A 26,100-nucleotide genomic window follows, 5' to 3' on the forward strand; every position below is an offset into this window, starting at 1 on the left:
CCTCCCGGGAGGAGCGTGGAGCGGCGGCGGCGGCAGGTGAGAGGCTGAGCTCCGGGCGGGGGAGGGCGCCGGGCCTGGGGTATTAACCGTCCTGGAGACCCCCTCAGCTGAGGAGGTTGCGGCCCGGGCCCACTGGGGGGCCGGCCGCCGGGCCGCAGCTCCTCGGCGCTGAGGCGGGAGGGGCTCCCCGAGGGCTGCGGGTCGCCGAGGGGCCGGGCTGAAGATGGGGGAGGCCCAGGCGGCCCCGGCCTGGGAGTGGGGCCGGCGGCCGCCAGGGCGAAGGGGACGCCCCGGCAGCTGGAGGCCCCGGCAGCCTCCCGGGCGCCCCCGAGAGCCGGCCCGCCCTCCCTTCGTGACAGGTGGGCCTGGAGTTGGGGAAAGTTTGGAGCCGGCGGGAGGCGAGGGGCGCCGGGACCAGGCCCCATCGGTTCTGCTTCCCGGCTGTAGGGAGGGCTGCAGGGAGGATCCCAGTCCAAGGCCCCGCTGGAATGAGACAGAGTGGAGATTTCCTTAACATGAGTTGACATTAAATGGAATAACCGCTGGGGCGTCATTTTCCGGACCAGGCCTGGGGATGGAGGTTTAGGAAATGTTCCGAGAGACCCTAGGGTTTGAGGGAGGCTGCACCCTCTGCCATTCCGGCCTTGATTAGGGCAGGGCGAGGCGCGAGGAAGGCCACTTAAGGGAAGCACTCCCTCTCAATCCCCTTTTTCCTTTCTTTCTTTTTCTTTTTAAGATGCCTTTCTGCCTTTTCGAGAATTTCCTTATTCCCTCGCTAACCTGCACTTGTTTGTGTGGGTGAAACTTTAATTTGTCACCCTTTCATTCCCCTTTGCCCCAGGCTCTCAATCCAGGAAGGGAAATGAAACTGGAGGACTGGTAGGGGTTGTTACAGTTAATGTGGAGTTGTTAGATTGCAGAGGAGAATGTTTAATTCACGTTCTCAGTGAACTTTTAAATCTTGCCAATCGTTCCAATAGCTGTTTAATAATATGTTCAGAGGGGGTCTGTGTAATGGTGTATGCTTCTATTCCACCTTTAATATCAGAGAGGTTTCCAGTGGGTTCTCCAAGAGTTGATCTCTTGGAGTGGATAGACATATTTGCTGAAAGTAGCCTGTGCATTTATTGGTCGTGGAAGGAGTTTAAAGATGGTGTCCTCCTGCCCTTCCCTGCTTGGAAGGAGTGCTAAAAGCAGATGTCTAGAGAAACCTACTGCTCCAGGGAGTGGTCAGAAAAAGATTTTGTAAAGGGATGGTTATGGAGCTCTACTAATTTCCTGAGTGAATGCTGGTTGATGGTTTTACCATGGGTTCTCTATTAAATTAAAAATAATTAATTCCTTTTTTCATGAGCTACTCTGAGCTCTTCAGAGAAAGGAGCTATATAATAGAGTTATTTGAAGTTATTTGTAGCTTCTGATTCATGCTACATTATTTTTAAATTATTATTAATGATTCGTATTTTTAGTTTAAGAACTAGTTCCTGTGGGTTTGGGAAACAAATATCCAGAAGTACTTAGTTAAATTTGAAGGTTAATAGAAGGAATTTGTTGTTGTTGTTTTGCAAGTTAGTCCTTGCTCAACTTTTACTGAGATTATATGAAGGGTTTGAGGTTTTTTCCTGTTAAAATCAGATCAGAACTAGACACGGATAAGTAGCCTTCGGAAGAGGACTTCTGAGCCACTTTTAACTTTAAATGTGTTGCTGTTTGATGCAGCACATTGTAGTTTATCGCTCGTATGCTGTATTTACTTGAGGTTTACCTGTGTGTGACCATTCAATGAAATAATTACTGCATTTTGTTATATCTAAAAATTGGTACCTCACGTTTTAGCTTTTATGTTCTTACAACTTACTTTGTCTTTTTCAGTAGAAATGATGGAAGAATTGCATAGCCTGGACCCTCGACGGCAGGAATTACTAGAGGCCAGGTTTACAGGAGTTGGTGTTAGTAAGGTGAGTAAAATGCTAATAATGAACACTGTTCATAGTCTAATTGAAACACATTTAGAAAACAAGATCAGTTTGGGTGGGCCATGCTAATAGGTTGCAGGGGAGATCAGCTCATGGTTCTAGTGAAATTTTAGATCCTACCAGTCATTCCACTAACTAAACAGTATTGAAGGGATTCTAAGTGGGAGTATATGCTTCTCTTTCTCCTCTAATATGGGAGAGGTTTCCCATGGGTCTTGTTGCAAGGATACTGATGGGATGTGTATCTGAATTTTGTGCCATATTTTGTCAAAACTCTTCATTCATTAAAAAAAAAAAACACCTGTTAATGAAAAGATACTGGCATAGATTCATTGTTTCAAGGGGTGTTTTGGGGTAGTTACGTGCTAGAGTTTTGAAAAATCTGCTTCTGTTAAGTTTGTCAGTTCTCCCACTCTGTGGTTCAACAGATTCCTTCTGGTTGCACCCCCCCCCCCCACTGCCTTCTCTCTCCTCTTATTTTTCATTCTTATTCACTCTCTATTTTTGTTGGGTGAGCATAAAGTAAGACCAAGCCCCCATTAATGGTCAGGTGGTTACGCTAAGCAACGTTATGGCTTCCTATGCACCCTCATGTAGTTCACCCCTCTGCTTTCATAAGATGGTTTTAGTGCGATATATTTATGATTTTAATACAATACATAAAATATGTTTGTGATGTTTTATTTAAAAGCTTCACCAGTCTGAGATTGTTGAATTAGTTGGGCTTGAGACTTGTGAAGCTTGGTCTTTGACTTCATGCGAGACATTTCTTTCTGTGCTTTGCAAGAAATCTTATTTCTTATGGTGACCTAAATGTTAGTCTCAAGCTTTGGTTAATAGCTTCTTAAAGGAGAAGGTGTTGGCAAGGTTTAGTTGGAAAAACTGGATGCTTTGAGGGGGTCTCATAGTTTTGGTGAGCCAGAATAGCTTGATAGTTTTTTTGTTCATTCAACAGCTATTGAATGCCTGCTGCATACTAGGCATGGTGCAGGGTGGCAGGAATGACAGCTCAGTGCCTCCAAGCCTCCGTTGTGGAGAAAGTGAGAGGGAGATGATGCTTGGTGAGATTTGTATTAGAACTGCGACAAGGTGGTATGGGCGCACATTCGTTACACATTTTGTAGTTCTTGGTTTCTTTGGCCACTTTTATTAAATAATTGACTTGTGGCACTTTGGAGTGGCTATACTGGCTGTTGATATATTAAAAATATTATATGTATAAATGTGAGTTCTCTAGGAGAAGTAGCTTCAGCTGAAAGTGAGCAGTATATTTGAGTATTAAATTGATCTCTGATTCAGTTGATTACCTAATAAGATGACCTTTGATGTGTCTTTTAATTTGGGAATTCAGCAGAAGGTTCATATCCAAATCTGTCTGTTCAAGGGGTCACCTACAGAATAAAAGTAAGTTTGTATTCAAATTTTATGTTGTTTAAATTCATTGGGTTTTGTTGTTACCATGCCTTCCTTTTCTTCAGTTTTTAAGGTCATCAGTAGCTATACCCAAGTATAGTTTTGGTGGAGTAGGGCGTGAGTGATGGCAATGATTGACATTGTGAATCTTGCTGCTCAGGCCCAACCTTAAAATCATGTAATTAAGGAGTCGGAAAACTTAAATCTGCCTTTTTAATAAGGATTTCTTCCTTTTATATATAAAGAAGTTTATTTATATCCAAATGCTTTAGTGTCACTATGTTATTTTGATGTTTTTAGTCATAGTAAGTATATTGATTACGAAAAATGTTGCTCAAGGACCATCAAGAGTTTGGTTTTTTTTTTCCCCCATAGCAAAGAAACTTGGGGGAGAGGGGAAGCAAGTAAATTTTTCCGTAGTTTGGAGTTAGGAAGAAGGAAAAAAATCTCCATTTTTGTATGTTTCTTTTGCCTGCAAGACATGGTATCCCTCAGACCACTGAAATAGGACTGGGGCGGAGGAGGCCATGCTACTGGGAGAAAAGGTGCCTTGAGAAAAACTCCTCCTCCTAGCTTTGAATTCCTCATTATGGGTCATGATTTCCCAACGAGGATGTCATTGAATTGATAGTTTTCAGTTTTGCAAAGATCAAGAGAGCTTTCAGCCCTTGCTCCAAATGGGAGAACCGAGTGACTTTCCTATGATAGTGCCATCTAGTGGGACTGGTGTAGCCCTCAGGGGCTGTCTCTTGAGAACTATTCATACCATTTTCAGTGCTTTTTGATGTCCATAGAAGGAAGAAAGTTAGTGCCACTGTGGATTCTTCCCTAGTGGACAAGAGTGTTTTAAGGAGCTGTGGTGTTTGCACTTCCGGTTGCTGGTAGGTCTTCTGTCATGTTGCTTCAAGTTTTTTACACCTGCAGATTAATTAGATCTGCATCACAAAACTTAGGTGAAAACAAAATGGTCAAGCCAACACATTTATCATTTATGTTTCAGTTGCTCTTTACTGACACATAGGATTTTCTCAAATTTTAAGTTTTCTTGCATGTTGCATTTACATGCATTCAGTTTCTTTTAGAGTATTTAATTTATAATTGGTAAACCAAAAGGATTTGTTTTGTGCCTTGGGATGCACTGCATGGATTTTTTTAAAAGATCGGCGTTTTCTGTCATTAGTGGTAATGATGGAGGAAAGTAGCGTAATGTGCACTGAGAAAATACAGCTGTTTTCCTTCTCTATCTAGTTCCACGGTTTAGGAGGACATGTAACCATCCTCTTAGCATTTTTGAGGTGATGAGGTTAAATTGGGTTGTGAACCTACTTTTTCATTTCTTGTTGACCTGATATGTGAGCTAGCCTACTTCTTTTTTTAAGGTCTCCTCCCTTAAGCACTGGATAATCCACTTGTAGTTTTGTGAAACTGACTCTACCTCATATTCCTGTGTTTTCAGCGAGGACCTGTTGCAGCGTATATTCCCTACTCAGTGTTCTCTCTCTCTCTTTTTTAACATTTTATTTTTTTTAAGTAATCTCTGTACTCAACTTGGGGCTCAAACTCATAACCCCAAGATCAAGAGTCACATGCTCCACTGACTGAGCCAGCCAGGAATTCCATTTTGACAATTTACGTGCAGGTTGTCTCTGTGACTCCAGGGACTGTGTAAAGTAGGGAGAATTCCACTGTTGCAGGCACTATATCTGTAGCTAGTTTAGTTTAGTTTAGGTTTTTTTGTTTTGTTTTGTTTTGGGTAAGATTTATTTATTTGTTTGTTTAGAGAGCGTGTGAGAGTTAGGAGAGGGGCAGAGGGAGAGAATCTTCAAGCACACTTGCTGCTGAGCGTAGACCCTGATGCCGGCTTGATCTCAAGACCCTGAGATCATGACCCGAGCTGAAACCAAGAGTTGGACGCTTAACTGACAGCCATCCAGGTGCCCCTAGTTTTTTTTTGTTTGTTTTGTTTTTTAGGTTTGTTTATTTATTTATTTATTTAAATAATCTCTGTACCCACCATGGGGCTCAAACTCATGACCCTGAGGTCAAGAGTCACATGCTTTTCCTATTGAGCCAGCCAGGCACCCCTGTAGCTAGTTTAGTTTTAATGCCAGTAGAGTAGCAAATACTTAGATAGTACTTACTATGTGCCAGGTACAGTTCCAAGTACAATAAAAGTAATAAGAAGTGAATTTAAATCTTTTGTAACAGGGATGCTAGTCTTAATAAATTCTGTTCTCTTTTTGTAAGACATACTGATGCCCACAGGTTGAATTATAGACTTACAGAGAATCACATTATGACAACTTGCACTTGTATTATAATTATATAATTTCATATAAAATTTTGTAAGCCAAAGAAATATAACTCTAAAATGTAAGAATTGTTGATTCTATGAAAACTAAGTTAACTGCCTTGGAAAGACTATAAAGTGAGCCAATAAGGAGATACCTATAAATGTTTACAAATTTTTTGTTTTTTGTAATCTGGAAGAATTCTTCATTTAGATCTTTTAAGTCTCGCTTCACTTTTAAAGAAATTGAAACTAGAAATTGTAGATGGTGCATTATGGGTGTGGTTTGTGTGAGACTGGAACTATAGTCAGTGGATCTGTAACTCAAAAGGCCTTCGTCAAAAGACTGGCAACAGAATATACATTTATAGGTTTGAAGTTCAAAGAAAATGTGTAAGGTGTAATTTTTTTTTAGATTCCCCATTGCAACCTACTGTTTTTATTAATGTCATTAGTTTCAGTTGTATTGAATAAAAAGGATTATGTAGTATGTGGTGGTATTGAAAAGAAGAACAAAACGAGAAGCCATGAAAGTGGGACAGTCTGTTTTGGCACAAGAACCTTCACTTTATAGAGCCTGAAGTAAGACCATACATTTTTAAGGTATCACATGGTAGATTTTTGATGTCTTAAAGAAAAATGATCTGTTTTTCTACCTTCTATAAATTTGTGTTACATGATCACTTTTTTTTAAGGTTTTGCCTGTTTATTTTGAGAGAGAGCAGGCACACACAGGCAGCGGGAGAGGGAAAGGGAGAGAGAATCTCAAGCAGGCTCCACGCTGAGTGCAGAGCCCCACATGGGGCTCCATCTTATGACTCTGAGTTGTGAGCCGAAATCAAGAGTCCAATGTTTAACTGACTGAGCCACCCAGGCACCCCATGATCACTTTATTTAAAAATTTTATTTTTATTTTTTTCTGATACATGATCATTTTAAATGATCAAATTTGACTTCTGAAAAGATGTTTAACCAACTGATACTTTTTCTCCTGTTATTTAGTTAATTGCATCAGTTAAAAGGTGTCAGTTATGGGGGCGCCTGCGTGGCTCAGTTGATTACATGCCAGATTCTTGATTTGGCTCAGGTCATGATCTCAGGGTCCTGGGATGGAGCCCCATGTCAGGCTCTCTGCTCAACAAGGAGTCTGTTTCTCCCTCTCCTTCTGCTCCCTGCCCGTGCTCACACTCTCTCTCTCGCTCTAAAATAAATAAATCAAATCTTAGAAGAATTCTCCCTCTCGTTCTGCCCCCCTCCCTTAAAAAAAAAAAAAGGTGTCAGTTATGGATATCTAGTGTTTGCTATTTTACATACCAATTTAGTAATTAAAAAAAATATCTGTTTTGGTGTTTTACATTTAATACATAGTTAGACAGTGCTCAGTAAGCATAAATTCTGAGAAATAGTCTACACTTACACTTGAATTAAGGCACTGTTAAATTTCTTACTATGTTTGGCTTTATGTTGTCTTCTCCTTTTCATTTACTTAGTATTTGTTTAATTGTCCTCTCATTTCACATGTAGTCAAGTGTCAACTCATGTCTCTTCTTTCTTTGAAATTTCACAAGCAGTTTTCTGTCCTGCCTGCTACTTTCTCAATCCTTCCTCATACATAACTGTAGTAGCCAGCCTCTCCTATCCCATTTATCTTTCTGTAAACTCTCCCCAGTTAGATTTCTAAAGATAGGGGTCCCTGGGTGGCTCAGTAAGGTAGGTCTCTAACTCATGGTTTTGGCTCAGGTTGTGATCACTTGGGTGGTGGGATAGAGCCTCCCATGGAGCTCTGCGCTGAGGTGGAAGTGTGCTTGAGGATTCTCTCCTGCTTCTCCCCCCACCCACTCGTGCACTCTCTCTCTAAAATTAAAAAAAATTTTTTTTAAATAGATTTCTAAAAATACCAGCATTATTTTTTTACTCCCTTGCTTTAAAGGCTCCCATTTCCTGTTGGACAGAGCTAAAACTCCTTTCCTCATTTTTCAACTTAGTTGCCAGTTGTCTTCTCTCCCTCTGCTGTGTTCCGCTCCCTTAAATCACGACTATCTCCTAACCTGTAATGTTACCAAACAGGCTCATACTCTCTCCTTTACCTTTCATTTTTTAATTTGCCTGATGAACTTTCAGCTTATTCTTCAAAGCCTAATCTATAGATATGTCGTCTTTATAGCTTTTTCAGATACCTGCACTATTCTAGTTGCATTATTTTATTAGCACTTGATAACCTCCTTTTATTATAACATATTTGTTTCCCCTATTAATCTCCTTGGGAACATGTATGATATCTTTATCTCTGACTGTTGAAATGCTCAGCATGTTGTATACATTGAGTAAGTTTTTGTTGAATGGAAAGGAGTATGATGAACATGAAAGTAGTTAGTTGTCATCCATATAGACATGGTCTCCTTTAGCTTATAGTTTTACTCCAGTTTCAAAATTCATGTCTTTCAGTTAGAAGATTTAGTACATTTATATTTAATGCAATGACATATTTCGGCTTAAATCTTCCTGGTGTTTCTTTTTATTTTTTTCTTTTTCTTTTTTTTTTTTAAAGATTTATTTATTTATTTATTCGACAGAGATAGAGACAGCCAGCGAGAGAGGGAACACAAGCAGGGGGAGTGGGAGAGGAAGAAGCAGGCTCATAGCAGAAGAGCCTGATACGGGGCTCCATCCCACAACGCCGGGATCACGCCCTGAGCCGAAGGCAGACGCTTAACTGCTGTGCCACCCAGGCGCCCCTGGTGTTTCTTTTTAAATCTTTCTTATGCCTTTTTTACCTTCTTTTGAAATGATTTTTTTTCATGTATTGATTAATTTCCTGCTATGAAGATAAAGAAATAAGCACGTAATACTTTTTCTTTCCCCTACTTTTCAAATTTTTGTGTTATCTTATTATTTATTTTTAACATTCCATTTTTAGGTTTATAGAAAATTGAGCAGATAGTACCAGGTTCTCATATACTTCCTCCCTGCCTCTCTAGTTTCTGTCCACTATTTTTTTTTTCTTAAGGAAGCTCCATGCCCAATGTGGGCTTGAACTCGTGACCCTGAGATTAAGAGTTACATGCTCTATGGACTGAGCCAGCCAGGCACCCCTCGTTTTCCCCACTATTAATATCTTACATTAGTGTGGTAGATTTGTTACAGCTGAAGAACCAATATTGATATGTTATTATTAACCAAAGTCTATAGTTTAACATTAGGATTTACACTTCGCGTTGCACAATTTTACAGGTTTTGATAAATACAAGAAATTTCATGTCCTCATTATTCGTATATGTATTTTTAAGATGCCACATTATTATTGAATCTGTTTATGTAGTCAGTGTTATTTTAGCCTAATCTACATGTTTACGCTTTGTTCTTCATTCCTTTTTGTGTCTCTGACATTTTATCTGGAGCACTTTTTCTTCTAAGATATTATAAATATTTATATTCCTAAAATATATCCTTTGGAATTCCTCTAGTGTGGGTCTACCTGTGATTGACTCCCCATTTCATCTGCTTTAAAATATCTGGGTTTTTTTCTTTATTCTTTTTTTTAAGGGGGGAGGGGCAGAGGGAGAGAGAGGAATCTTAAGCAGGCTCCACGCCCAGCTTGGAGTACAACGTGGGGCTCCATCTGACAACCCTGAGATCATGACCTGTCCTAAAATCAGGAGTTGGGCGCTTAACCAGCTGAGCCACCCAGGTGCTATTCTTTAATGGTATTTTTGTTAGGTTTAAAATTCTAGGTTGGCTATTATTTTTTTTCACTACGGTGTTCACTGTTGTCTACTGGCTTCCGTTATACTTTTTATTTTTAGTCTCATTGCCATTCTGTTGACCGTAATCTTTTCCTTGCCCATTTTTGAGATTTTGTTTTTGATTTTCTGTATTATAAAGTGGGAATGGGTGATATGTGTAGGTTGGATTACTTTTTTTCCTTTATTATTTTTCTGTGCTTTATTTACATTTGAGTATTTTTTTGGGAACCTGAGCATACACTTAAAAAGATAGATTTTAGTTTTTAGAGAAGTTTTAGATGCAGGGCAAAATTGGGTGGAAGGTGCCTAGATTTTCCGTATACTCTCCGACCCATACATGCATCTCTTCCCACAGTATCAACATCTCCCACGAGAGTCGTACATTTGTCACAATTGATGAATCTATATTGACACATCATTATCATCCAAAGTCCATAGTTTACATTAGGGCTCAGTCTTGGTGTTGTACATTCTGTGGGTTTGGTCAAATGAATAAGGATCTTTCCCTGTTATAGTATCATACACAGTAGTTCTACCGCTCTAGAAGTCCTCTGTGCTCCAGCTGTTTATCCCCCCTTCCCCTAAGCCTTGGCAACTATTGTTCTTTTTACTGTTGTCATAGTTCTGTCGTTTATGGAATGTCATATAGTTGGAACCACACAGTATGTAGCCCTTCAGACTGGCTTCTTTCACTTTGTAATACTTAAATTTTCTCCATGGCTTTTCGTAACTTGTTAGCCTATTTCTTTTTAGCACTGAGTAATATTCTGTTGTCTAGATGTACCACGGTTTGTTATCCATTCACCTCCTGAAGAATATCTTGGTTGTGTGCAAGTTTTAGCATTTATGAAGAAAGCTGCTATAAACATCTCTGTGCAGATTTTTTTTTTTTTAAGATTTTATTTATTTATTTGACAGAGATAGAGACAGCCAGCGAGAGAGGGAACGCAAGCAGGGGGAGTGGGAGAGGAAGCAGCAGGCTCATAGCAGAAGAGCCTGATGTGGGGCTCGATCCCACAACGCTGGTATCACGCCCTGAGCCAAAGGCAGACGCTTAACCGCTGTGCCACCCAGGCGCCCCTCTGTGCAGATTTTTGTGAATTGTTGAATTACTTTTGTTTATTCTGTTTCGTTGGGATTCTTGAATCTGTGGATTGCTGGTTTTAATCAATTCTAGAGTATTCTCAGCCATTGTCTCTTCATATGTTGCCTCTTCCTTACTCTGTCTTCTCCCTTTTGCACTCTGTTTAAACATATTAGACCTTCTTACTGTATTTTCTCTGCCTCCTACTCTGTTTTCTGGATTGCTGGTCTTTATTTCCCAGGGCTGAATGCTGGGTAGTTTCTTCTGACCTACCTTCCACTTTATTTTTTTAAATTTGTCTGATCTACGTAAACCTATCCATTGAGTTTCCATGAAGGCTGATTTGTTTCTGGGTCACTCCTGTCCTGTAAAGGTAGCCTGTGCTGCTTGTTTAAAGTATGGGGTGGATTTCCTAGACTCCCCTCATTGGGGAGGGCCTGGGCTTTGACTTCATTCTCTCCCCACACCCCCAGGCCTCCTAAAGTACAGCTCAGTTTCAGAGTTTTACTTTGGAATTAAATCAGCAAATGCCCTCAAATAGAAATAATTTTTTTTTTTTTGAGTGCCGAGCTTACCTTTCTGAGTTTTTGTCTTCTCGTGGATTTTGGCACAGTAATTCCTCATTTCACTTTTTTACAGTCAGTAATACAAACCTTCTATTTAACACTTACAAAGTATGCATGAACTCTTGTGCGATAGAGGGTAAGAATCCATACCTAGGTTTCTCCCTTGCGAGTTTTCATTTCTCATCTGCTTCCTTATTTCCTATATGAGGTGTTGTCATCGTCATCACTCCTGGCCATTAGAGTCATTTGTATTATTTCTTATTCTCTGTTTACTTTTATTTTTTTTATTTATTTTTTTTAAAGATTTTATTTATTTATTTGACAGAGATAGAGACAGCCAGCGAGAGAGGGAACACAAGCAGGGGGAGTGGGAGAGGAAGAAGCAGGCGCATAGCGGAGGAGCCTGATGTGGGGCTCGATCCCATAACACCGGGATCACGCCCTGAGCCGAAGGCAGACGCTTAACCGCTGTGCCACCCAGGCGCCCTTCTGTTTACTTTTAGTTAGAAATAAAGACCGAATTGAAATATTCCCTAAAACTGTTTTTTAAAAAGGCAAGGAGAAGGGGAATCTATATTATCAGTGATTTTGTATTTCATCCCTGAGTCTAGGGGTGATTTGGCTTGGTCAGTCTTGTTCTTCTCTACCTTTTCTGGGTCTCAAATTGCTAGGTGCCTCTTGGTGGTAGGTTTCCCGTGGCCCTAACTGCACGAGATGCGATGGGAAGGGATTGGGTAGGATCTGCTTCCTACGGTGGTAGCCGTGTCGTAGGCTTCGTAGGCTCTGCCCTTTGACTTTTTTACAGTACAGTTACCAGTTTTACTTTTTCTAACCCTGTATATTCCTTCCTCAGACTTTAGACATCCTAAAAATAAAATCATTCCTGGAGTATTGGGTGACTTTGCCCTACAGAGGGGTTCACCTTCCCATCTCTCTGTTCTCTTTGGTTCATTTGAGGGTAGTCTGTTGGCTTAGTGTGGGGCCACAGATCTTTTATCCTAGGGTTATTTGTCTTAGCCCCTGCCTGCCCCCGGTCAGCTTTTTTGCCCTCAAAGAGATTTTCATAGGAAATCTTGTTTCATAATTTGAACTGTTCTTTTTTTTTTTTTTTTTGAGTTTTTAATTGTAATTCCAGCATAGTTAACAGTGTTATATTACTTTGAGGTGTATAATAATAAAGCGATTCAGCAATTCTCCATGTTACTCAGTGCTCATCATGGTAAATGCATTTTTTTTTTTTTAAAGTAAACTCTACCCCCAGTGTGGGGGCTCAGACTCACAACATCAAGACTAGGAGTCGAATGCTCTACCAACTGAGCCAGCCAGGTGCCCCATGATAAGTGTACTCTTCATGGACTGTTCTTGCTTTCTACCCGAGGAACACTCCTTTGCAGATTAGTCTAGAGGATCTGGAGTACCAGTGGGAGCTCTTCTCCATTTGGTTTATTAGTTTTGCCTGTTTTCCAAGGTTCTCATGACTGTATCAGTGTTTTTGCTTTCTTCCCACTCCCAGTACTTTAATTTTCTAGAATCTTATCTTTAATTTTTTTTTTTAAGTAAACTCTGTGCAGCTTGTGGGGCTCGAACTCACGACCCGCACACTCCACTGACTAAGCCAGCTAGGTGCCCCTTATCTTTACTGTTTAACAATGGAAATAGTTACACTACATTAGCTATCAGATATTAGAGATATCATTCCGCTCACAGATAGACCTTGTGCTGAGGAATGCTCATAGGCAGATGCTCAGTAAAAGAGAATTTTGGTTGTTTGATGGTTTAGCAACTTAATTGATAATTTCCTGTGCAATTTGGGATAGAGCTAAGAATGAAATTTGCATTGTAATCCTATCTTACTCTTTTAACATAACCTTTTTTTTTTTCTAAGATGCTATTTATTTATTTGTCAGAGAGAGAGCATGTGAGCGCAAGCAGGGGGAGGGGCAGGCAGAGGCGGAAGCAAGCTCCCCGCTGAGCAGAGAGCCCATGCAGGGCTCAATCCCAGGACCCCAGAATCATGACCTGAACCAAAGCCAGGCGCTTAATCTACTGAGCCACCCAGGTGCCCCTGAATTTGACTACTTTAGAAATCTCATATAAGTGGATTCATACAGTATTTTTCTTTTTGTGATTGGCTTATTTCACTTAGCATAGTATCCTCAAGGTTCGTCCACGTTGTAGCACCTGTCAGAATTTCCTTCGTTTCTAAAGCTGAATAATACTCCATTATGTGTACCACATTTTATTTACCCATTTATCTGTCATTGGCCACTTGGGGTGCTTCTTCCTTTTGGCTACTGTGAATACTGCTGCTGTGAACATGGGTGCACAGATGTCTGAGTCCCTGCATTCATTTCTTTTGCGGACATATGCAGAAGTGGAATGGCTGGATCATATTAAACTTCATTATTTTATTGGAGTTTGACCCTCTCAGCCATTATAATCGACAGAGGGCAGCCAAAAATGGTGATTATTTTTCTTTTAGTTCACATCCAGCAAAAGCCTTCAAAGTCTTAGCAATTTCCTTAACATCTGTAGAAGAACTAGTAATAATACTCAAACTCCAGTTTTTGCAGATAGTACTATTGGCCTGGAAAGCGGAAGAACTAAGCTGTCATGTAATTTGGTGAATTACATAGGATAAATAGCCTTTTATTTTAACCAGTTTTAGAATAATAATAGCAGGCTATCCAAATTTGGTGTCCTAGATTTTATTTTAACCAGTATTGCCTTAAATATTAAGTCCTATGAAGACTGTTACTGTTGTCCACATAAAGATAACAAGATGTTGGTGTCTGCTGGAATGGGTGCGACCTGTATGGCTGATAACTGCGTCTATGAAGAGTAAATACATGACTTATCACATAAACTGCTGCGAGAGTGGGTGTTAATTTAGTTCCTGTTTGCCTGACTCCAGAGGAATACTAAGGATTAATTGTGGAATTAAAATGTAATCTGAAGGGCCGCTGATCTCAGGAGATAGTGCCTCCAGTTCAGGATATCTTCTGTTAATGAACCCTAATAGACAGATTTAATGTTCAAATTTAGCAGAAGCTACTAGCCTCAAACCAAAACTAACTTATCTAGTCTGCGTTAACGTTCCAATTGACCAGGTAGAACCAAGACACAGAATATTCCATCAGTATCTTATAAACCATTTGTCCTGCTTGTATGCTAATCTGGATAAGATGAAGGAAAAGAGACATAATAGCTATATTGAAATTTTAATATTCAAATTTTTCAGCAGTTGAGTTCAGCCAGCTTTTATTGAGTCTGTGCTGTGTCTAGGTGAAGTCAGCAGGACGCACTGTGTACTCTTGAGGCTTTTAGAATCAGGCAGACGCAGACCCAGGTGTGTAGGGCACACAGCTGAGGAGGCTGTAGAGATGCGGAAGTACCGTGAGCCTAAGAGAAGGGAGCGTCATTTGCTCAGGAGTCAGATTGTATGTGGAGAAGATGAGACCTTTTCTCTGTTGCTCAGAAAGATCACATAAGATACACTATAAACAAACAACCTAAGAAACGTTCTGATAAAATATTATTACAGAATGAGTCACAGAATGATGGTATAGATCAGCTTGGTTTTGAAGCTTAACAGAACTGCTTAGGGTCTAGGGTAGAGGTTCTTTTTTAATGAATTAATTTTGATTAGGAGGTATATTCAGTTAGTACAAAATTCAAAAGATTTCAGAGATACACAGTGAAACATCTCCTTGACACCTTTCCCATGTCCAATCTGGTTTCCGTCCCTGGAGACAGCTAGCTATTAGTAGCAGTTTCTTTTATTTATATATATGGTGATATATGTGGTACAAATCATATGTATTTGATGTATATGTGATATATTTATATATTTTACATATATGTGTGTGAGCACACGCACAAATACATTGGTATATTAGCCCCCTCCGTTTTTAAAAAACAACAGTGACAAGTGTATTATATGCAGCATTGTATGTTTTGCTTTTTGTGCTTAAAATCTTAGAAATTGTTTTATAGTAGTATATATAGAGCTTCCTTGTCCTTTTTTCCAAAGGCTGCTTAAATATTCAATTGTACAGCTGAGCCATAATTTAACCAGTTTCCTGTTGATGGACATCTAAATGGAAAACAGGATTTTGTTGATATAAGCAGTGCTGTAGTGAATAGCCTTGTGCATAGTGACATTTCACACATGTTCATATGTACTTACAGGATACGTCCCTAGAAGTAGAATTGCTGGGTCAAAAGATAATGTGCATTTGTAATTTTGGTAGTTATAGGCACATTCCTCTCCATAGAGAGGAGGAACATATTTTTATATTTGTCCATCAGTCCGTGTATGTATCGATGAATAAAAACATTGGTTTCTCCATGGTCAGGTATGGCAAGGGAGTCCATGGACAGGTGTTAGGGTTCTTGATTCTCATAAAATGGTAGGTAAAATTTGTATATACTTACGGATCTGTCTTAGGTAAAGTTTATATGTATCTATTTTGGAAGGAAAGAGTTCCATGGTTTTCATACATTCTTAAACAGTTTTGTGACTCACAGTAGGGTTAAAAAATACTATCTAGCAGTTAGTTACCTCAAATTAACACATACTGTCTTTTACAGGAAGTGTTCGAGCATGTGAGTAGTTACTAGAGATGTTGTATGGGGAGTCACTGTGTAGGAGACTTACCTCTAATTCCCGAACTTTTATTATTCTTCCCTTTACTCCCAGGGAGGCCATGTTTTAAAAGGTCTTTTTTTGGGGGCGCCTGGGTGGCGCAGCCGTTAAGCGTCTGCCTTCGGCTCGGCGTGATCCTAGCGTTCTGGGATCGAGCCCCACATTGGGCTCCTCCGCTGAGAGCCTGCTTCTTCCTCTCCCACTCCCCCTGCTTGTGTTCCCTCTCTCGCTGGCTGTCTCTGTCAAGTAAATAAAATCTTAAAAAAAAAAAAAGTCTGTTTTTTTTTCTTTTAAAGTGAATTTATTAAGCAATACTTTGTTTCCTTACTTTTATTTATTTATTTTTTTAAAGATTTTATTTATTTATTCGACAGAGATAGAGACCGCCAGCGAGAGAGGGAACACAGCAGGGGGAGTGGGAGAGGAAGAAGCAAGCTCATAGCAGAGGAGCCTGACGTGGGGCTCGATCCCATAACGCCGGGATCACGCCCTGAGCCGAAGGCAGACACTTAACCGCTGTGCCACCCAGGCGCCCCTCCTTACTTTTATTAATCAGCACTTTTGAGAAGTATGAGATGAGTTTTACTGCAAGGATTTGAAATTCATCTATATGGAATTGATAAAATTTTAGCTAATCTCGAGTCAGTTTGGCATTTCATTTATTTATTTATAGAAGATTTTATTTATTTGAGGGAAAGAGCGCACATGAGTGGAGGTGAGAGGGAGATGCTTAACCAACTGAGCCATCCAGCCTCCCCAAAGCTCTCTTTTTTAATACTGTATTGTTATTTGGTGGCTTATTTTGAAAGAGGTTTTTTCTAGAGATGATTTGGAATATTTTATGTGAGGAAGAGTGAGGTGAATATGTATGTCATGCTAGACACATGGAGCAAAATTAAAAGGTCTTAGCTGTTAATAGAACTCAGGAAAATTTTTAAAAATTGTGACATATTCTGGAACAGAACTGGTGGAGCATTTGTTATACAGAATTATTTGTGGTAGATAAGTTATTTTTATTTTTAAAAAAGATTTATTTATTTATTTGAGATTGAGAGTGGGGGTGGCAGGAGCAGTGGAAGAGGGACAAGCAGACTCTGTGCTGAGAACGGAGCTGGAGCCCCGATGCAGGCTTGATCCCATGCCCCTGAGAACATGACCTTAGCCAAAACCAGAGTCAGGCACTGAACCGCCTGAGCCACCCAGGTGCCCTGGTAGATAACTTACTTTAACTAGTTCTCCAAAGTTTTATTTATTTCTGAAGTAGAAGCTGAGAACAAAGTTATTACAGGGTATCCTTGTAGAACTTTTTTTTTTTAAGTTTTTTATTTATTTAAGTAATTTCTACACCCAGCATGGGGCTCAAACTCACAACCCCGAGATCAAGAGTCACAGGCTTTTCCAACTGAGCCAGCCAGGTGCCCCCTAGAACTTTTAATAGTGACATGCTATGATAGGATTTTGCTTTTACTACCAAACCTTTGATTACTGTGAATTCCTTCCCTCCCTCCCTCCCTTTCTGAAGATTTTATTTATTTATTTATTTGAGAGAGTGAATGAGCAAGAGAGAGAGTACGAGGGGTGGGGGAGAAGCAGACTCCCCTGCTGACCAGGGAGCCAGACACAGAGCTGGATCCCCGGACCTTGAGGTGATGACCTTAGCCGAAGGCAGGTGTTTAACCGACTGAGCCACCCAGGCACCCCTACAGTGAATTTCTAAGATCCGGTCTATGTTATTGAGTTCAGATAATATTCTTTCTGGTTATTTGAAGGTAGACTATGGTAGGTTAAATACCACTAAAATAATAATGCAACAAAGAAGTAATAGCTAATAATGCCTCAGTGGAGATAAAATGGAATACTTAAAGAAAAATACACCTCAGTCTTAAGGAAAGTAGAGAGGGAAAAGAAGCAAGATGTGACACATAAGGAAAAAGTTAGCAATAAGGCAGATTTAAATCCAAATTTATTGATATTGAATAAATCATTAATGGTCTAGCACTCCATTTAGAAGGGAGTGTCAGGTTAGGTCACTGTTATATGACCCATCTGTATGCTGTCTACAAGAAACTCACTTTATTTTTAACCTGCATCTTTGTAATTAAAAGGATAGAAAAAGATACTATATAAACACTGAGAATGCGGGAGTGACTATGTATTAGATAGAGGAGACTTCAGAACAAGGAAAATATTACAAGGGGTAAAAAAGTACATTTTATAATGAAAAAAGGATCAGTTCATTGGGAAGACCCCGCAGTCCTGAATGTGTGTGCATCCAGTGATAGAGCAAAGCAAAACTGACTGCTGAAAGGAGCAACAGACAAATCCATAATTGTAGTTGGAAATTCCAACAGTCTCTTTCAATAACTGATAGAACAAGCAGGCAAAAAAATCGGACATAACTATCAGTGGACTGTACCTAATTGACATTTATAGAATACCATGCCCACATTCTTTTCAAGTGCACAAGTAACATTCATCAAAATGGACTATATGTTGGACTATAAAACATGTTTCAGCAAATTTAAAAGGATTTAAGTTATAAGGAGTACTCTGACTACAATGGAATTAAATAATAAATCAAAAAGAAAAAGATATCTGGAAAATTGCCGAATATTTGGAAGTTAAATAACATACTTCTAAATAAATGTAGGTCAAAGAAGAATTCATAAGGGGAAAAAAAAGAATTCACAAGGGAAATTAGAAGATATTTTGAACTAAATGAAAATGAAAACGTAGTATATCAGAATTTGTGGGATGTCGCTAAAGAAGTATTTTAGAGGGAAACTTAAAGCTTCCAAAGAAAACTCTAGGGCGCCTGGGTGGCTCAGTCAGTTGCATCTGCCTTCAGCTCAGGTCATGACCCCAGGGTCCTGGGATCGAGTCCCACATGGGGCTGCCTGATCAGCGGGGAGCCTGCTTCTCCCTCCACCCACCACCACCACCCCCCCCCCCCCCCCNCCATACGTGCGCATTCTTGTCAAATAAATAAATAAAATCTTAAATTACAAAAGGGTCTAAGATTCTGCCTTCAGAAGATTCTGCCTTCAGGGGCGCCTGGGTGGCATAGCGGTTAAAGCGTCTGCCTTTGGCTCAGAGCGTGATCCCGGCGTTACGGGATCGAGCCCCACATCGGGCTCCTCCACTGTGAGCCTGCTTCTTCCTCTCCCACTCCCCCTGCTTGTGTTCCCTCTCTCGCAGGCTGTCTCTATCTCTGTCGAATAAAGAAATAAAATCTTTAAAAAAAAAAAAAAAAAAGATTCTGCCTTCAGAACTAGAAAAAGAGCAAACTAAGTAGAAGGAAAGAGATAAAAAGCTGAAATAAATGAAATAGAAAGCAAATCTGAGTAACCCTGTATTTATTTTTAAAAATTGGATTTGTAGTTAAAAGGCTTTCCACAAAGAAAAGTCTAGACTCACATGGCTTTATTGGTGAATTCTATCAAACATTTAAGGAAGAAATAGTAACAAAATTTTCACAAATTTCAGAAAACTTACGAGGACAGCATTATCTTGATATCAAACCAGGCAAAGACATGAGGAAAAAAGAAAAGTATAGCTCAGTATTCCTCATGAATATATACTCAAAATCATTAAAAAGTATTAGCAAATTGAATCTACACACACACACACACACACACACTCATATAAAGGATAATACATCATGACTAATTGGTTTAATCCCAGTTGCAAGGTTAATTTAACATTAAAGTCAATGTAATTCACCATATTAATAAAATAAAGCAAAAAAGCCAGTGACCTTGTAACAGATGCATGAAAAGCATTTAAACAAAGCTTACTAATTTGTGATAAAAGCTCTCAGCTAACTAGGAATAGTAGGGAACTTCGTGGTCTGATAAAGGGAACCCTCAATCTGATAAAAGGCGTCTGCGGAGGACCTGTGGTGAACCTCATGCTTAATGGTAAAGATTGGATGCTTTCAGCCCAGTGTCCAGAACAAGTCAAGGATATTTATTTCCCAACTTCTGTTCAACCTGTTCTGAAGATCCTAGCTGGTATATTAAGGCAAATAAAAGGGGTAAGCTCACAGATTGGAAAGAAAAAGTAAAACTATGTTTATTTTTTAGATGTCTTATAAATGACATGATTGCACATGCAGAAAGTCCTTCTTTTAAAACGCTGCTTTAGCTGCATCCCACAAATTCTGATTAAAAAAAGCTGCTAGAGTTTAAATTTAGGATACAAGATCAATTTATGAAAATCCGTTGTATTTCTGTATACTAGCAATGTACAGTTGGCAGTTGAAATTTGAAAATCAATACCATTTGTAGTAGCATCAAGTAATAGAAATATGAAAACATTCCCCAAGAACACAAAAGTGAGAATATTTGTTAGAATTCCTTGTGTTTTTTTCCCCACTTTATTTTTTATTTATTTTTAAATTTTTTAAATTGAAATTCAATTAATTAACATATACTGTATTATTTGTATGGGGTACAGGTCTGTGATTCACCAATCTTGCATAATAACCCAGTGTTCATTACAACACATACCCTTCCCAGTGTCCATCACCCAGTTACCCCATCCCTCCACCTTCCTTCCCTTCAGCAACCGTCAGTTTGCAAAAATATGGAACACTTCATGAATTTTCATGTCATCCTTGTGCAGGGGCCATGCTAGTCCTCTCTGTATTGGTCCGATTTTGGTATATGTGCTGCTGAAGCGAGCACTAGAATTCCATGTACTAGAAGTTACCTTGTATTCTCATTTCATTGATGAGGGCTTTGAAGTACAAAGGATTATAGAATGTTTATTTGTTTAAGTAATCTCTCCACCCAATGTGGGACTCGAACTTACAACCCCAAGATCAAGAGTTGCATGCTCCACTGACTGAGCCAGCCAGGACCCCTGGTTTGGCATTTCTGAATTAAGCTCTACACCCAGTGTGGGGCTTCAGCTCATGATCCCGAGATCAGGAGTCATATGCTCTACCAACTGAGCCAGCCAGGCACACCCTGCATTTTTAATTTCGGTGAATGGTTCAAAGTGTTTACCTTTTAGTTATATCTGAAATATTGGAACGTTGAATAATCTGACCTCTTTGTGGGGCAAACCATTTTATTGTAATATAAGCTTGACAGTTTATGGGTGATTAAAACTGGTTAGCTTGGTCTCTAGACTGTTGGTGGGAATGCAAATTGGTACAGCCATTGTGGAAAAGATTATGGAGCTTCCTCAAAAAAATTAAAAATAGAACTACCCTATGATCCAGGAATCGCACTACTGGGTATTTACCTGAAAAATACAAAAACACTAATTCAAAGGGATACATGCGCCCCTATGTTTATTGCAGCATTATTTACAATAGCCAAATTATGGAAATAGACCAAGTATCCATCAATAGATGAATGGATAAAGATGTGGTGTATAGATATAATGGAATTCAGTCATAAAAAAGAATGAAATCCAGTCATAAAAAAGAATGAAATCTTGCCATTGGCAACAACACGGATGGAGCTAGAGAGTATAATGCTAAGCGAAATAAGTCGGTCAGAGAAAGACAAATACCACATGATTTTACTCATGTGGTATTTAAGAAACAGAACAAATGAGCAAAGGAAAAAGAGATAAAACAAGAAACAGACATCTTAACTATGGAGAACAAACTGATGGTTACCAGAGGGGAGGTGGGTGAGGAGGTGGGGGAAATAGAGGATAGGGATAAAAGAGTACACTTAACATGATTTCTTAAAAAAAGGATGTGCACCTTTGATTGTCCTTCTAGTGATTTACAGTGCTGTTGGGATAAACATTAAGTTGTGCAAAACTGATAGCAATGTGGAAAAAATGAAAAACAAAACTGGTTGGTTTAGTTGATTGGTTAAAGTTTCCTTTTAAAGATGGACCTTGAGTATCCTCCTGTACTCCCAGAGAGGGGGAAAGCAGTAACTAATCTTCATTGAGCACCACCTGTATTTCAGGCATTGTTTTCCTCCCTCTCCAGTATATAATAGTATTTTATTTAATCCTTGCAATAGCCCTAAGCTGGGTATTTTTTCTTAATCACAGTGGACAAGACCAGAGCTCATATATCATATAGCTTAAGGGATTTGTCTAGTTTCATACAGGGGCTCAGTGATTCAGTCCCATACCTATCTGATTTTAAACTGTTGGTACCAGCCGTTCTCAATAATTTTTCTATTGGTCACACTCCCAGGCCATCCCATTCTTTCCCATTTAGGAAATGCAGTAAGTGAGATTAATTTTTACAGTAGTGCTAACTTTGAACCTGGTCCTCATTTTAAGAGTAAATAACCCTAAAAAAAATAGTCAGGGATGTAATTTGTGATACTCCTCACAGCTGATATGTCAAGACATTAATTTGTTTCTTTTTGTTTCAAGTAGGCTCCACACCCGGTGTGGAGCCCAGTGCGGGACTCTAATTTATGACCCTGAGATTGAGACCTGAGCTGAGACCAGGAGTTGGACGCTTAACCAGCTGAGCCACCCGGGTGCCCCAAGACACCAGTTTTACAGTAGCTTTGGTGCACTTTAATCCAAGTCACTGTCTATATTTTTTAATTGCTGTACTTAACTCTGAGCTATGAGCCATCATGTGCCTTAGGAAATAATGTGCTTTAGGAGTATAAGTAACAGTGACCTAGCTAAGGGTATTTACATGGGTTATACCCAATGTACCCACCATCTTGATGATAGCTTAGTAGTGTAATTTTTAGAATTGGAATTGGAGGGTGAGCAAATGAGATTGCCATGCCTTAGTGGAAAACCTCTGAATTATCTTTTCCCAGACCAGATAGGTAGAAACTGGGAACGGCAAAGATGTGTATGTAGAAGGTAGAGTCATAGGTTATATAAACTTAAAATCACTGTGTTAAATTCTAGCTTTTGAAGAGGCAGAGAGGGCATTGGGATTGTCTGCCTGGCTTGCTTGCTTGCTTGCTTTCTTTCTTTCTTTCTTTTTTTTTTTTTTTGTCTGCCTGGCTTTTTACAGATGAGTAAATTGAGGCTCAAAAAGAGCAGTTGACTTGGTAAAGGTTGTGCCACAGTCAATATACCAATATATTGGGCTCTGCAATAGAAATTTTGTTACAGTTTCTTGTAGGAGATGGCAGTAGGTTTGTTTCTTACAGCTTAATTAATGATCCTTTCAAAACAGTAAAAGCCAGAAGCTTAAACTTACTGATCACCAGACTTTCTTCAGGGTTATGTACTTCTTGGGTACTGGAAATTTGGATTATAGTGATCTTTATATTTTTGTTCTTATGACCATTTCTTCTGTGTTGTCTTTACTGTGAATGTGCCCCCAGGATTTTCTACAGAACTTCTGCTTTCTATCTGTAAATATTGAATTTGTATTTTTTATTTTTTTCAGATTTTACTTATTTGAGAGAGAGAGCACGAACAGGGTAGAGGGAGAGGGATGAGCAGACTCCCCGCTGAGCAGGGAGCTGGACGTGGTACTCGATCCCAGGACCCTGGGATCATGACCTGAGCCAGAAGCAGACGCTTAACTGACTGAGCCACCCAGGCGCCCCTGAATTTGTAGTTTTTAATCTGTAAAGGAGTTTCTAAGCATAAGGTGAAAGGCTGAAGCTAAATTGCAAGCTTTATAATGAAATAAGTAGTAGTCTCTATGATTTTTGCTTCTACATATGTTGAAGTCATACTCCTTTTCCTTACGTTTAGTTTTTTAATGATTAATTTTTAGTTATATAAGGAATGCATGCATACTTTTGTAATAATGAGAACTGTATAGAAAACACATTCCTGATTTTGGGTATGTAATTTTTACAGTAATTGAATCATACTATTGTTCTGCAACTTGTTTATTTTTCATGCAACAGGTGATTTTGCGATCTACCATTTAGGTGAGGCTACATGTTCTTTAAACAGTCATCCTATACACATCTGTTAGGACAGTGTTTTGTCCCTTATTTAAAGAAATGTGAGGGGGTGCCTGGCTGGCTCAGCCAGTGGAGCATGGGACGCTTGATCTCAGAGTCATGAGTTCAAGCCCCACGCTGGGCATGGAGCCTACTTAAAAAAAAATAGGGGCACCTGGGTGGCTCAGTGGGTTCAGTGTCTGACTCTTGTCAGGTAAGGTTGTGATCTCACAGTCGTTAGACTGAGTGGGGAGTCTGGTTGAAGAGTCTCTCTCCCTCTGCCCCGCTCGTCCATGCCTTCTCTCTCTGGAATAAATACATCTTTTTAAAAACTAAAAAATATATGAAATGATATAAAGGATTTGAAAATTAGAGGGAGAAAACCTCATCCTTCCATAGCTGATCAGGAAGCTGTGGAGGGTGGGAGCACGTGTGGTGCCCCTCTCTGCCCACCACAGTTGCGGTCCCTCCCACGGTTGTAAGGACTTCCTGTATCTAGCAGAATTGCGCTGGATCTTTTTTTTTTTTTAACAGCTTTATTGAGAGATGATTCACACAACATACACTTCATCAATTAAAGTGTACAGTTCAGTGGCTCAGTATATTTGCAAAATTGTGCAACCACTACCACAATCAATTTTAGAACATTTTATCACCTCAAAGAGAAACCTTTACGCCTTAGATGTCACGCTCAAAATCTCCATCCCTCTTAGCTCTGGTCAACCACCAGTCCACTGTTTGTCTCTATAGATTTGCATATTCTGAACATTTCACATCAGTGGAATCATACAGTACGTGGCCCTTTGTGAGTGGCTTCTTTCATTTAGCATCATTTTCAGTTTTCAGGGTTCATTCGTGTTATAGCATGTATCAGTACTTTGTTTTATTCATTGCCAAATAATACTTCGCTGTATGGATATGCCATATTTTTTTAATCCATTCTTCATTTTGATGGACATTAGGGTTTTTTGCCATTTTTTGGCTATTATGAATAATGGTGCTATGAATATTCATGTATGTATTTCTGGGTGCACTTACGTTTTCATTTCTTTTGGCTGTGTTCCTATGGGTGGAATCGCTGGATCTTATGGTTAAGAGATACTCTGTTAGGGGCGCCTGGGTGGCACAGCGGTTGAGCGTCTGCCTTCGGCTCAGGGCGTGATCCTGGCGTTATGGGATCGAGCCCCACATCAGGCTCCTCCGCTGTGAGCCTGCTTCTTCCTCTCCTACTCCCCCTGCTTGTGTTCCCTCTCTCGCTGGCTGTCTCTATCTCTGTCAAATAAATAAATAAAATCTTTAAAAAAAAAAAAAAAGAGATACTCTGTTAAAGGCTGGAGCTAATGTAAAACTCTAAGGATCCTTTTTTTCAGTCATTAGTTTAACCAATTTAGGAGCTGCCAGACTTTTCCAGTGTGGCTGTACCATTTTATATCCCTACCAGCAGTGCATGAGAGATAAACTTTCTCCATATCCTTGCTGACACATTATTATCTGTTTTTTTTTTCTTTTTCTATTTGTTATATGCACCAGGTCTTGAGTGAATTATGTAGACTTTATAAGCAGGTTTCCAGGAGAAAAGACAGTTAAAGGATTTCTTGTTTTTCTTATTGTTGAGCTTGCTTGTTGTCTGGAAATGGATATTATTAAATTACATGGTTAGGATTTGGCATGACTAAAATATTACTAAAAATCATTAATATTAATTAAGGATTTTTTTTAAAAGATTTTTTTCTTTATTTATTCGACAGAGATAGAGACAGCCAGCAAGAGACGGAACACAAGCAGGGGGAGAGGGAGAGAAAGAAGCAGGCTCATAGCAGAGGAGCCTGATGTGGGGCTCGATCCCATAATGCCGGGACACGCCCTGAGCCGAAGGCAGACGCTTAACCGCTGTGCCACCCAGGAGCCCCTAATTAAGGATTTTCTTGACAGTGTATTGTAATATTTTTGTTTCCTTACTAAAACATAATTATCATTCATTTAAAATCACTTCTTATTTTTTGGGTTAAAGGCTGCCTTTGTTGTTGTTTGACCTGGTATATTCACTATAAATTTCAGTTAATCTGATTTTTTGTTTGGGAGGAGGTTGGGTTTTTTTTATTATTAAGTTTTTAATTCCACAATATAGTTAATGTACAGTGTTATATTTAATTTTACGTATACAATGTAGTGATTCAGCAGTTCTGTATATTACTCAGTGCTCATCATAAATGTATGTTTAATGAAGGCTTTTTCTTAAATGAGATGTAATCGACATACAACATTGTATTAGTTTCAGATATACAATAAAATCACCCCGCTTTGATCATAATTAAATGGAAGTAGAAAATGAACTTCACTGTACTTACGCCACCCAAGTATGTTTGCTATAGTTATTATTAGAGTTAAGCCAGTTGATTCAGTTGAACGTTTTTTCTGGTTTTCGAGATTAGATAGCTTCACTTGGAATCGAGTTGATTATTATACTAAAAGAGCTACCTCAGTTACTTCAGCCTATAGTTTTAAAGGTTGTATTGGA

General features: G+C 39.4%; 1 protein-coding gene and 1 non-coding gene across 10 annotated transcripts in view; one reads left to right on the forward strand and one right to left on the reverse strand.

Annotated features, from left to right (window-relative positions):
* Positions 1-6: 6 nt before the first annotated feature.
* Positions 7-26,100, forward strand: part of TLK2 (tousled like kinase 2) — a 106,615-nt gene continuing 80,521 nt past the window's right edge. For 3 of the 9 annotated variants that reach the window (XM_034641199.1, XM_034641201.1, XM_034641205.1), the window contains exons 1-2: positions 209-359; positions 1,873-1,958. In XM_034641199.1, the coding sequence (XP_034497090.1) occupies positions 224-359; positions 1,873-1,958 (222 nt within the window). In that variant the 5' untranslated portion in view covers positions 209-223. Of the gene's footprint in view, positions 37-208; positions 360-1,872; positions 1,959-26,100 lie in introns of those variants that run through there. The other 6 variants (XM_034641200.1, XM_034641202.1, XM_034641203.1 and 3 more) reach the window with 5 other exon arrangements.
* Positions 20,302-20,408, reverse strand: LOC117795869. The gene has a single exon (XR_004620017.1). It is a non-coding gene; the product is annotated as a U6 spliceosomal RNA (small nuclear RNA).

This window comes from Ailuropoda melanoleuca, chromosome 13 (assembly GCF_002007445.2).
Source record: "Ailuropoda melanoleuca isolate Jingjing chromosome 13, ASM200744v2, whole genome shotgun sequence".
Taxonomy (NCBI): Eukaryota; Metazoa; Chordata; class Mammalia; order Carnivora; family Ursidae; genus Ailuropoda; species Ailuropoda melanoleuca.